The sequence below is a fragment of the Camelus dromedarius genome, chromosome 15, assembly GCF_036321535.1.
Source record: "Camelus dromedarius isolate mCamDro1 chromosome 15, mCamDro1.pat, whole genome shotgun sequence".
NCBI classification, from domain to species: domain Eukaryota; kingdom Metazoa; phylum Chordata; class Mammalia; order Artiodactyla; family Camelidae; genus Camelus; species Camelus dromedarius.
The window spans coordinates 44,242,307-44,255,339 of NC_087450.1; the positions used below are offsets into that span (position 1 = coordinate 44,242,307).

Consider the following 13,033-nt stretch of genomic DNA (forward strand, 5'->3'; position numbering starts at 1 on the left):
GAGTACATAAATAAGCATTTGGCAGAGGAACAAAAGCCATCAAATATGAAAACTAAGGCTCATCCTATTAATAATACTAACAGGAGCTCATTTTATTAAGTGTTCACTCCATGCCAGGTGTGTTCTGTGCCTAACACTCAGGGCCGCCCCGAATTTTCACATTTTATTTTATGAGATCCTGTTTTCACCTGTACCTGTGCTGCCTTCTAGAAAGAGGGCTGCCCTGGGAACAATTCTGGAAACTGTTTTCTTGTCTCCTCATGGGACTTCAGACCCAAAGAGATTCCAGTCGTGTGCCCTGCTGTGTAAAGTGAGTTACAGAAATAGAAGTGAAAAAGAAAGGTGGAAATGGAGCCTCCATATATAATGAGATTATCATCGATCTGCCGGTCACAGGAGCTATGCTCTGAACTATTTTTCCAGCAAGTGGAAAAAAACCAAGCTGCCCTGTAGGCCTCCCTGTGGGTAGGGCCTCCTCAGCTCTGCCCCAGGGCCCAGCACTTCCTCTCCAGGGGGTTGACACCCCTTAGCCACCGCCTCCTTTACTCTCCCCACAGACAGGGGGCAGGGGTGCAGGGAGGGCCTGTCACGCTGGCTTTGTAGAGCACAGAGCACTAGATGCTTTAACGCAGGACCATCTTTTTTATTTCCAAACCCAGGCAGGTTTAGAAAAGAACTGAAACCAGACTTTGTTATAGTAGAGTCCCCTGGCAGAGTGAGCAGAGCAAACACCTGCCTCCCAGATGATCCGGGGACTAGGTGGTGAGAGCCTGAACTCCTTTGTATCCTGGACCCTGAGAGCCACCCCCAGCTTTGAGGAATCAAGATGATAACACCTGAAAGGAGGCTGTACTGTCAGCCTCTTTCAGCGTCCTTCTGGGATATCGGTAAACACAAACAATTCAAAGTTGAATGTAATGATGCTCAGAAAGGAACAGTCAGAAGCAGGCTGTGTGGCTGTTCAGTTCTCCTCTAAGTGGGACCCAGGGCTGCAGGCTGGTTCTCTCCAAGGGAAAGGCCTTGTCTTAGGTTGCCAGGGTGAGACTGAGCTTTTGCTGGAAGGCCAATAATTTTATTGTGGGCTTAGGTTGAGAACATTTGGAAAATCAAAGTAGACAACATACTGCCGGGGGTGGGGAGAGCGGGACTCGTGGATACACTTTCAGCCCAGTTTGCCCCCAGGAGATGGATTTATCGAGCTCCTCCACTGCCAGACCCTTTTCATACGTTTCCTCACTGAATTCACTAACAGCCTTTTAAGGCAGACATTACCCCTGTTTTATTATCATTGAAGAAATAAGGTTACTTGTAATAATTCAGGATTGGAATCCCTTTTTGCTCCCATCTGATCCCCAGCCATCCTAGTCCCTGAGTCTGCTTGTGCTTGAGACTTGAACTGATCATGAAAAATGAAGTTCAAATGCCTGAAATGCCATCCAGGTTAGTGTGTTTAAGGGAAACCTCTGTTAACTTCCCTCCTTCTCACATCCTCCTCACTTCCTGCTCATCCCACACTGTGCGCCTGTGTCCTGATGCAGTAGGACAGTGCAGCCAGGGTCTGATAGGGGTGGACCCTGCTCCTCTCTGGGAAGATGCACGTCCCGTGGCCCTTGGCTTGTTGTAGTACCAGCTGCCAGAACAATGAGAAGGCTTATCGTGACAAGGCTTCTGGACTTGGCGTAGAATACAGGGGATGCTCACTTGGGTGGCCTCCTTTTGCTGAAGCCTGGTGAGCCCTGGCCACCACCTAACAGTGCCTTTCTGCTAAGGAGCTGGGCCCAGTCTGGCCTGCTGCAGGGATGCTGGTTTGGGGCCAGCTGTGTCTGGGACCTGCTCTGATGTGGGATCTCCATTTCTTTGCTCGGGTCAACTTCGGCGACTTTGTAGTGAACACTCAGCAAAGCTCTGGATACAGCCCTCTCCACCTGATCGTGGAATGAATAAGCAGCATAGTAAGTAGCTTTGTTCTGTAAAACATCTTCCTCCTTAATTGTTTTACTTCAAAGATCTGATGAAATATACATATAGAAAAAGTCTGAAATGCATATACCTTCAAGCAAGATCTTGTGAAACGACCCCCCATGTTAAGAAGTTGCCATTCTAGTATCTTAGAGCCTTTTCCTACAGGCTCCTACATCCCTCCTCAGCTACCACCCCCTTCCTCCTCTCAAAAGTAACAACTTGACTGGTTTTTATGATAATGATTACATTGATTTCCTTTACTAGTTTTACCACCATCACCATGTGTAAATGGACTCATATTACATGCATTCTCCTTCTCACTTCCTCCTTCTCACTCAGCATTTTGTGAAGGGGTCACCCAAGTTGATGAGTGCAGCTGTGGTTACTCATTCTCTCTGATACATAAAGTCTCCATTATATTAATATACCAGAAGTTATTTTTCCAGCCCATTACTGATGAACATTGATCTCATGGTTTCCAGCTTTATTGTTTCTATGAACAACACTGCCACAAATATTCTTGTACACATCTCCCTAGAGAGACACGTTTGCAAATGTTTCTTTGGGAGCTATCTTATCACCTAGGGATGGAATTACTGGGTTGTCAGTTCCCACTTGTTCAACTTTACTAGGCTTTTAGAATACATCCTATGGCTTTATGTATTTTCTTATAATTAAAAAAATTAGTTTTCTCCCTAGTTATTTAAAAAATTTGTTCTTTTTAAAAAGTTAAAAACATGATTCTCATACGAATACAGGATGAACATATGTCAAAGACTTTAACTCAGCGATTGATGAGGGAACCATTAAGATGGTCACGTCTGGTTCAAAGAAGAGTTTGAGGAATGGAGATTTACATTGTTAGTTGGTCAAAGGAATGCTGAAATGCTGTTGCTAACAGATAAAAAACTGGTTAATGTCTTATAGGGTAATAAAACCATAACCTTGATTTTATCTTTTTCACCAGTCATTAATCCATTAGTCAACATAACTTTATAGTATCTGGGCTCTAATCAAATAGTAAACAGTAAGCAAACACAGGTGTATTTTAGATCACTAAATGTTTCTTAGATGAGCTTGTTCAACAATGACATTGACAGGGCATGTGGTCAGTCTCCTGCCTTCTTTCCAAATTTGGGATATTTTTTCTTAGCAATACTACACTTTGCTTCCAAGTTTGTGGTGTGGATCAAATGAGAATGTATTAAAGTGCTTTGTGTACCATAAGGTGCCAAATATATTTTCATTATTATGGTCATTTCACAAAGCCCCCTGAATAATCTATTGGATTTAATATGGACACGGGAAGGGAATTAATTATTGAATATCTATTTTTAAACTATTGTTTTAATCTCATTTAATTCTTGCAAAAACACTTAAAAGACACCGAATTGGCTTCAGTTTTTCTGTCTATAAGATTGGGATAATAGTAGTACCTATCTCATTGGGCTGTTGTAAGAATTAATGGCTAATATAAACTTACTATTAAAAATAGTGCCTGATGTACAGTAAATACACAAGACATGTTGGTTCACTGAGTGTCTAATCTGATATTTGAACAAATTTACTGAAGATTACTTTCAATCACAATATATTTTATTTTTAGAAGCTCCATTTGGGTCTTAGTTCTTTTAAAAATCTGCCTTTATTGAAAAAAATACTTACTGTCTCATGTTTTAAATTCCTTTTGTATTTAATCTTTCAAAACCTATTTACATATAGTCTGTCTTCAATATGATTATGTAAAATGTGGGTCTAATCCTGTCTTTTGTTGTGTCTACCAATTCTCACTGGGATTGTTTCATTTTTTTCTCTAATTAAAAGATTTGTTAGGTGCTCTGTCCCCGCAAAATAGATCTTAGTCCCTACAGTTAATTTTTTAAACCCTAGCTTATTAACTAGAGATGGCTGAGTTCTTCAGGCCAATTGGGAGCACAGGAACCTATAGTGTCATCATGGCCTTGTGACAATAATATGTGTCCCTCTTTTCTAGATTTTTAATTTATACCACGTTTATTTGCAATTCAGCCCAATGCACTGCTAGAGTCATCTGTTTTATATTTTGGGGTTATTCTTCTAGCCTGGAAACCAGTATTCATTTTAATAAATGTCCCATTGTGTAATGAAATTATCACTCTTGGTCAACTAACTCTTCTGAGCCTTGGTTTTCTCTTCTGTAAAAAGAGGGCGATAACAGGGACATGGGAGTTTAGTTATTGTGCGCCACGTCGTCTGTCACAGTGGAAGCACTCGGTGTCAACTTTTGTCGGTGTTATTTTTCTTTGTACCAATCTTGCCCCAGTAACACGTATAGTCTCAAATCCCATGCAGCCTGATAGTACAACCATTCTAACAATACAACCACTATTAATTCCTTGCCCCTTCCACAGTGTGCCCCCAGTCGGACTGTATCTAGCTCACCCGTCCTCAGTTTGTTCTGCGCAGCATCCTTCGTGTTGACCTCTATACACACCGTGCTCTTTCATCTCCCCACTTAGGTGGAGTCTTCACAGCCTCCGTGACCTCATTCTTTTCAGCCTCTAACCGAAGCGCCTTACCATCCTTCAGAGCTCAACTAAAGTTCCATGTCCTTTATAAAGGCTTTTCACCAAGTTTATTCCATGCTAACCTCTTTTTTGAACTCAAAAGCCTCTGCAGAGAGTACCACAGAGTGTAGCTTTCTCAGGATGTGGTGGTTTTGCTCATGGTGTGGCTGTGGCTGTCCTAACTAGACTGAACATTTTCCTACAGGAAAAGGACACGTTCCAGTTCAAATGAGTGTGCTCATGTATTTTTAAATTTTGGCATTTTAAGCATTTATTTGGTGGGAATTGGGGGCCTGGCTGGTGGTTGTGTCCCTCCAGAGAGGATTTCTCTCTATTTCTGCATGATGTTCTTTGATTACCAATCTGGAACCACATCTTTCATTAATTTTTTTCAAGCTGGGGGCGCCTGGATTTTCAGGTAGTGTAAATTTCAACCCCCAACCCAAGTGAGGGTAGACTCGTGGTTATGAGTGCTTGGTTCTTTGAAGTAGGAGCTACTAGAATAGAAACTTAAGGGATTTTAAAAAATTGAACTCTGAAACTGAATGGGTTATCTTTATTGTCACACTGAAGTCAGAGCACGAGCTTGGGTGCAATGGTTCTTTAGGGTTTGTGTGATTCAGTCCTGGTTTTTCATCCACGGGAAGGTTTGGTGCAGGTATGCTGTTCCCCTTGTACAGAAACAGAAATTGAAGCCAGGAGGACACTGGGACTGGATAGGTCCTCTGGGGACCCAAAGAGAAATAAGATGATGGACCCTCATGGGAGGAAGGCAGACAGTCTTCATCCATACATTATTCCCCAAACCCATCTCTGGCCCTCTCCCCTTCCCCAACAGTCCAGACCCTGCCTCAATTCTTCATAGAGGAGAAAACCACCCACTTTCATGGGTAGAGTATTTGAGTCACAGAGAACTTTTATACAGCTCCTTGTTTTTCAGCTGTGCTGAGAGACAGGCGAAATGGGTTTTTTTTCTTCCAATTTTATAGATCAGGTATCTGGGAAACTGGAGCTCAGGTTTGGTGATAGGATTTGTTGGGAAGGCCACACATTCAAATGGTCCATCTGGAATTCTCTCATTCTTTGCCATCTCAGGCTTTGGGATCGGGGAGGTACTCAGAATGTTGATAATGGATTTTTGTTTCTGTTTTACTGATGTGAAATCCCCATGACATACAATTAGCCATTTTAAAGCGAACCATTCAGTGGCATTTAGTGCAGTCACCATGTTGTACAACCACTACTTCTGTTTTCAAAACTTTTTCATCATCCCTCTCTCTGGGATGTTGTGCAGAATGGAAGAGATTTTCTGTGTCCGACTTCCAGCTCAGGGCCTCACCCCTGGTAGGGGCTCAGTGAGTGGGGGCCTGTGTCATCAGACTCTGTCTAGCTCTCTCATAAACCTGGTAATATAGAGAGAGGAATTCTTTGCTAAATTTAGCACTTTGAGAAAATCAGGTTGAGGGTATGTGAAGTATTCATGTCCCAATCATTTTTTAAAATGACATTTTAAAATTTGCTCTCTTCAGGAAACCTTCCCCAAGGAGCTCCTGTTCTTGAAAGCAGCTGGACACATTGACCTACCACTGCCTGAGTCCTGCGTCACACACTGTCACAGAGCATCTTAGTTTTTGGAAAGAGTTTGTCTTCTCTGCCAGGCCATGACATACCCAGCCTTGAGGTAGGTACCACAGTGCTCTACCTTTTCCTGGGTACAAAAAAGGTGCATAACAGGTATGTGTTGGATTGTCTCATAGTGGCCAGCCAGCTCCAAAATTCCCACCACCGCCTGGTGACCAGTGTTTTCCCCACATTTGAGATAGTGGTGTGGTGACTGACAAGGTGCTTGTTGGGAGCAGGGCTGGAGCCTGACTGGGGTGGTCTGGGCTCTGGTTGGCCTCCCTTGGACAGCTCTGGCTGAGACAGGACATGCGAGGTTCCGGCTCCCACACCTGTGCTGCACAGCCAGTGGAAGATGAGAGCTGCAAGCAGGCTAACCCAAGAATAGAACAGCTTTGGCCTTTATTTAAATGTGCCAATTTCAGAAGCAAAGGTCTCAGGCCCCAAGAAGTTGTGACTGTCCCTTTGGCTTCGTATGTCGCCAGGTGTTGAAGTGAGGTGAAGTGAGGGCCAGGGGTAGCTGAGGTAGGGGCTGGTGGGGAGCGTGGCTGGGGAAGTTAGGATGGGAGCCTGCATGTGGCTGGCAGGCCTAGAAACGCATCGTGTTCAGATCGATGGGCAGATTTTCCCTCTGGCGACCTCTCAGGGCTCTCCATATCATCATTGCACTGACACCAACCACCAGGCCGCCTCCTGCCGCCACTGGCAGGGCCCAGGAGAGCACCTGGGGGTCTGCTTCAGCCTGGTCTTGGAGCAGCTGACTGTTCCTCAGGGTACGGAGGTAGGGGCTCTCCTGGGGAGGAGGAGAGGGTCAGGGTTAAGGGCCTGAAGACCATCCATCTGAGGCCTTCTTACTCCCCCTCCCAGAGACGGCACAATAATCTTGGTGCCACCACTCTTCCCTGTTTGTAACACACCTTCATCCATGCTGTGCTCAAAGCCAGTGCCCATCCACTCACCCTGTGAGTGAATAGGGGTGTCCGAAGTGGCCAATACCTAGCCACAACTTTTGGTTTCTTACCGACACCAACTTTCCTGTTAATTTTGCAAGGTTGGAAACTGACAGGTGACCCATGGGGAGCTGGCAGAGCCCCACCTCTGTTTCCTCCAGGCCCCTACTGGACAACTAGTCCCATCCTCCCAGCCCAGGGGTGCCTGGGAGCGGGGAAGGCGGGTGGAGGGACAGCTGGTTCTGTAGTAGATGAAGAACCCAACATGTGAAGGACCTGCCTCCCTGGAATCTTTCCTCCCTCCCAGTGATGGTGTGCTTGCCATGGGGAGCCCAGTGCTAGGAGCTGGGAGAGCGCCTGGGGGTTCAGATGTGACATCTGTCATCGTCCATTTGGGAGATAAGACGTGTTCAGAAACAATCACATCACAAAGGAGCCTGAGTCAGTGCTTGTGAGGTGCACACAGAAAAGAGAGACCAACAGAGGTGTGTGTCTGGAGCGGGTACAGGAGGGTGAAATGAGGTGAACGGCAGCCTGGGGAGGGCAGCATCTGGGCCTTGCAGGATGTGAGACATTCCTGCAGGCGGAGATGGGGGACATGCCTCCTTGAGGAGCCAATGGCAGAAGTGAGAGCACAGATGGGGGCCATCGTGGGGCTTCTCTGGGAAGATGCTCTGTTTTCCAGGGGCAGAGTGCATGTCTAAAGTGGTAGAGGAAGAGGGGCCTCCGTCTGGACTCTCTTCAGTGGGCACAGGGACCAGGCTTCAGGCAGCCTCGAAAAGACTGGAGTTCCTTCCAGGTGGGCTGCTCTGTGTCAGGCAGCGATTACAAGATGGACGGAGAAGGGAGGAGGGAGAGCCAGGGAAGAGGTAGGGGCTTGGTCAGTGGTCTGGGTGAGGGTCGTGCGGGCCTGGAAACTGGCAGTGTTGGAAAGGGAGGAAGAGGATGCAGCCTTCCGGCACAGACACACGGTGTCTCATTTCTCTTTGCCTTTTGACCCTCTGCTCTCGGTAGCCTTCCTGGCAGGGGAGGCCCCCTCGACATATGCTTAAGACTGAGGATGCCCAGGCTCCCCGGGGTCATGGGAATAATGAGGTTTTGGCCAGTGCTTGCTCATCTTCCTCCCCTTAGGGCCTCTTCCTGCTTCAGCGACCCGCTGCTTCCTCCCTCCCCTCACTCACCCTGAGGCCCTGAGAAGCATGGGGCAGTGAGGAGAGGTGAGATTTGAGAATGGTGGTAGTGAGTGAACGTGCATGATGTAAAGCCTCCCAGGGGACTCTTGTGCCTCCAGGTGGCCAGGAACCTCCCCTGGCCCCAACCCAGGCACCTGTTCCCCACCCGACAGGCAGGACCTTACTCACAGAAGACGGGCATTTGAGTTTGGTTCTGCTGTAGGTGAAGTTGTTGGAGGTCGTCTTACCGCCAACTGGTTCCAGCTGAGGGAGAAAAAGAAACCGTGATTCCCTCCCAAACTGGGGGAGAGCCCCCCGTCGGAGGCGTACCTCACAGCAGATTCCCTCCCTTTGCAAGGCTGAAACCAGCACAGGGGCAAGACTCATGGCAGAAACTAGCAGCCCCGCAGCTGGAGCTGGACCTGACCTCTGACTCACAGAGTGGCAAGTCAGAGTCCATCAGAGCAGTGAGACCCTGAGTCTGTGTCTTGGATTTATTGAGGAGGACACTGAGGCCCAGGAGAGCCGGGCTGGTCCAGAGGCTCCAGTGAGTAGATGGGAAGGCAGGGCCCAGAACCTCCATCTCCTGCTTCCCTTGTGGGTGGGTGGCTGTGATTGCAGACACTCTGCATTTTCAACTTTATAAAATGGTGATAATCATATTTACCAACTTCGTGAAGTGTGTGGGGCTAGTCAATTTCAGGAAAACTCGGAAAACATGCTGGTTACCATGACACCGTTACTACACTTGGCTTGTCAACCCGAAGAAACTGCAGTTTTCTCACTTGAGCTACTTCTGGCTGTTTTCCGCATAGATGAAAAGGTTTACTTGAAACATCCTGGGAGCAGTTGTGGTTCAGGGAGGTTCTGCTTAATGCCTTTGATCCTGGGGCCCTCTGAGAATGAGCCGGAAGCTGCTGTAACCACCCCCTCCCCTGCCCCCTAGCATCTTTGGCCCATAGCCTGTCCCCTGACATGTGGCCAGCACCGAGGAGAATGGACCCCTGGCACTTAGCCATTCAGGCTCGGTCCTGAACGTCTAGGCTCCACCCATCATATAACCTGCTTCCCTACCTGTCCCTGACCTCATCAGCTCCTGACTCCCAGGTACTGCCAGTGAGGGAAGTGAAAGTACGCTATGCCAGCTAATGACCACCCCTGGCCATGACCTTGCTTTTTGTTGGCTTAAAGCCTTTCACACCTGCTTGTCAGTAACAATTAGAGGCGGAAGGGCTGCTCTGGTCCTGGGAGAGACACCACAGTGACTGGACACAGCACAGTGGGCACATCAGCTGGGGGCCTGGCTCTGCTGATGAGCAGTGTGGTGCCTGAAAGACTCCTGAAGTGCCCCCAGGTTGGGCAGAGGCATTAAACCCTGTCCTGAAAATTCCACGTTTGGTTGTTGTGAACATCAAAGGAGAAGATGAAACATGTGAGTAGGAGGCAGCTGACATAAGTAAGACAGTATTATTTCTACTATCACAGAACCACCTAGTGACAGAACAAATGCCACAGATCAGGTTGGCTGATTCCCAGTGATATTCCAGGAGCCCAGGAACAAACTGGTGTAGAAGAAGGTAATGATCATATGGGTTTGATGATTGTATCAGTTTCTCCCTTTCTACTGGTTCGGTGGCATCAGTGCACAACCCACTCTATCTCCCAGCCTTTAACTGTCCCCCCGGTCCCATCCTCCTCCAGCTGCCTTCACCACTGCTCTTCATAACTCTAGGAAGAATCGTTTGTAGCCACTGGTCGTGCTTGCCAACCTCCCATTCTAATACCCATTCCAATAGGTTCTTTAGTCTCTGTCACTTGACTGAAGCTCTGGTTAAGGTCACCAATGACCTCCATATTGCCGGATTCAGTGGGCACTTTTTTTGGTCTTCATCTTGCTTGACTTTTCAGCAGTATTTGTCCAAGCTGATGCCTCCCTTTCAAAATACTTCTCTTTGCTCCTGTGACACGGCACCTTTGTTTCCTCCTACCTCCCCACTCTCTCCTCATCTGTCCCTGGGTCAAAAGTTGGAATGAATGCCCTAGGGCTTGACGGGTGGTCCTCTACTTTTTCCCACCTAGTCTTTCTCTAGGAGCTCGCAGTCAATCCCATGGTCTTGAATACCACTTCTGTGCTAATAACTGCCACGTTTCCCCACTAAATCTCCATTCCTGACTGTATCTCTGAGCTCCAGAATCATACATTTAACACCTTACCTGATACCTCCAGGTGGATTTCCAGGAGGCAGCTCATACTTAACATGTCCAAAATGAGAACTTTTGATTTTTACCTTCCCAGCCCTATGTCTCTCTGCATGTGTCAACCATCTGCCCAATTTCCTTAACCCCAAACTCAAGTTATCTTTTGTTCCTCTTCTATTTCATCACCAGCCAGTCCAAGACACATCTATATACCTGATCACTTCTCTCCTCCTCTGCTCTCACCCTGGTCCTGGCCACCTCTGTCTCTTACGTGGAATTTAGCTTCTGTGAGGTCTTCCTAATTCCACTCTTGCTTCCCTCTAGTCAATCTAAACAGTGGCCAGTGGGCCGACCAGATCAATGGCTCTCCATTTCAAAGCCCTCCCAGGACTTGGCCCCTGCTGTCGCCCACCTCTCTGCCCTTGCTCCCTCCCCTCCAGCTGCACTGGCCTTGATGCATCTCAGATGCTTCAAACTCATTCCTGACTCTGGGCCCACACAGGTCCTGTTTCCTCTGCCTGGAACACTCTGCCCTGGGACCTCTGCACGCCTGGCAGCCTCTCGACATTCAGTTCTCAGTTCACATGTCCCCCTCCAGTGAGGCCTCCCTCTCCCCCTCCCTTACTCTCTGTCACATCACCCTGTTTTTGTTTTTGTTTTTTTAAACCCTGCATGTAGTCAGAAATTATTTTGATTTGTTTGTTTTTTTTTTTAATCTCTTTTCTCTACCAGACCGTGAGCTCCACGGGAAGCGGGGACAATCTTTTCCCAGCACCCGAAGCAGTACCCGCTGCATAGGGCACTCCAGAAATGGATGGATCAACTGGAGTCACAGAGACCTGGGAGACGGGGCCTGGGACTGGCCATGGGACAGGAGTTGTGTTTCCTAGAACCCGTCTTTCCTAAGGTGGACCCTGAGGACATCAACCATGCGGCAAATGACTGCGACAAAGCAGGGGGCAAGGTGGGCCTCCAGTCTGCTCTGGGGACTCAGCTGGTACCTGAGGTGAGTGCTGATGTGGGTAAGAGCTAGCCAGGAGAAGGGGCTGAAAGGGCCGCGGAGAGAAGGAGAAAGCAGAGCAAACCCACAGAGGCACGTGGGAGTGCAGGTGGTGCTGCAAGCTGCACTCCTGGCTGGATGGCCAAGTGCAAATCCAAGGGAGGCCGAGCGGCTGCTGGAGAGGTTAACTGGGGCCAGGTCGCAGAAGGCCTGGGGTGCTGGGCTAAGGGGCTTGGCCTTTCTTCTTCAGGGAAGGCCAGACCTTGGAAGTCTGAGTGACCTGGTCAGATTTCATTAAGGAAGACTGCTGTGGTTGCCCTGTGGCAAACAGATCTCAGGCAGTGGTTCGCAAACCGCATATAACAATATCACCTGGGGTGCATTTAAAATGTACTGAGCCCAGGTGCTATCCCAGACTGAGTCAGAAGTTCTGGAGGGTGAGACCCAGACACTGGCATTTTTTTTTAAAGTGAACTTTTTTACTGAAGCTAACATATGTAGAGAAACAAGTACAAATCACAAGTGAGCTGCTGATAACTTGTGATGAAATGGGCATGCCCACGTAACCAGCATCCAGATCAAGGGACAGAGTATCATCAGTTCTTGGAAGCCCCCTCCTCCTCTCTTCCTGTACAGTTCATCCCCCAGTAAGACCATGCATTAATTCTCTTGTTTTTGAAGTGTGTGTGTGTGTGTGTGTGTGTAGTTGCATATTGTTGAAGTTTTATTCGCAATGCTGTAAGCTGTTCTATTGTATGAAGGTACCATGGTTTGTTTATCCAATCTGCTGCTGGTAGACATTTGGGGAGTTTCCCATTTAAGGACTGTGAATAGGGCTGCTATGAAAATTCTGTTGTGCCCATCTTTTGGTGACTCTGTGTCTACCTTTCTGTTAGGGACCTACATCGGAGTGAAATTGTGGGGTCACAGCAAATACATATGTTCAGCTTTAGCAGACATTCCAAGGTTTCCCAAAGTGCTTGTAGGTAATAATTGTTTTTAAAAGTCCCCAGGTCATTGTCATACACAGCCAGGGCTGATTATTGCTCTTCTAATGGCTGTAAGCCTGGAGACAGGGATGCCAGTTAGGAGACTAGCATTGTCACCCAGCGCCCGGGGAGATGCCAGTGTTAGCCGAGAGGGAGCAGGCAGCCGTGGAGGAAGAGGCATCAGAAAAGAGGAGGAGAAATTGTTCATAAGACAAGAAGAGGAAAACATTCCCTAGTGCTGTTGATGTTTCTGGCTTTGTGAAAGTGTTTAGAGAAGGAGGCAGAAACTGTTCAGGGAGGAGATGAAACATTTTCAAGTATTTGTTGCCACAGTGGGGTACCCAAGGTGTCAGCCAAAGCCTGCAGACACTATGTCATAGGACCCTAATTACGAGACATGAATTCACCAGTTACACATGTGCTTATCAGATTGGGAGCTGGGAGGCAGGGTGGTGCTGTGGCCGGGCCACTTGGCCACTAGACCTGGGTTCTAACCCCTGTTCTGCCACTAACTGTCTGTGTGGTCCTGGACAAACTGCCCCATGTCTCTGTATTTCAGTTACAGAACATCCTGGCTAGATGACCCCTGAGATCC

General features: G+C 47.7%; 1 protein-coding gene and 1 long non-coding RNA gene across 5 annotated transcripts in view; one reads left to right on the plus strand and one right to left on the minus strand.

The window, feature by feature from the left end:
• Positions 1-13,033, plus strand: part of LOC105098562 (uncharacterized) — a 133,263-nt gene that overhangs the window by 82,910 nt on the left and 37,320 nt on the right. For all 4 annotated transcript variants that reach the window (XR_010384246.1, XR_004141484.2, XR_010384245.1 and 1 more), the window contains exons 4-5: positions 6,038-6,189; positions 11,182-11,455. This is a non-coding gene — a long non-coding RNA (uncharacterized LOC105098562). The remainder of the gene's footprint in view (positions 1-6,037; positions 6,190-11,181; positions 11,456-13,033) is intronic.
• Positions 6,514-13,033, minus strand: part of PLB1 (phospholipase B1) — a 52,897-nt gene continuing 46,377 nt past the window's right edge. Inside the window, exons 36-37 of the mRNA XM_010991267.3 lie at positions 8,440-8,514; positions 6,514-6,921 (exon numbers count right to left, since the gene is read on the minus strand). Coding sequence (XP_010989569.3) covers positions 6,718-6,921; positions 8,440-8,514 — 279 coding nt within the window. The 3' untranslated portion in view covers positions 6,514-6,717. The remainder of the gene's footprint in view (positions 6,922-8,439; positions 8,515-13,033) is intronic.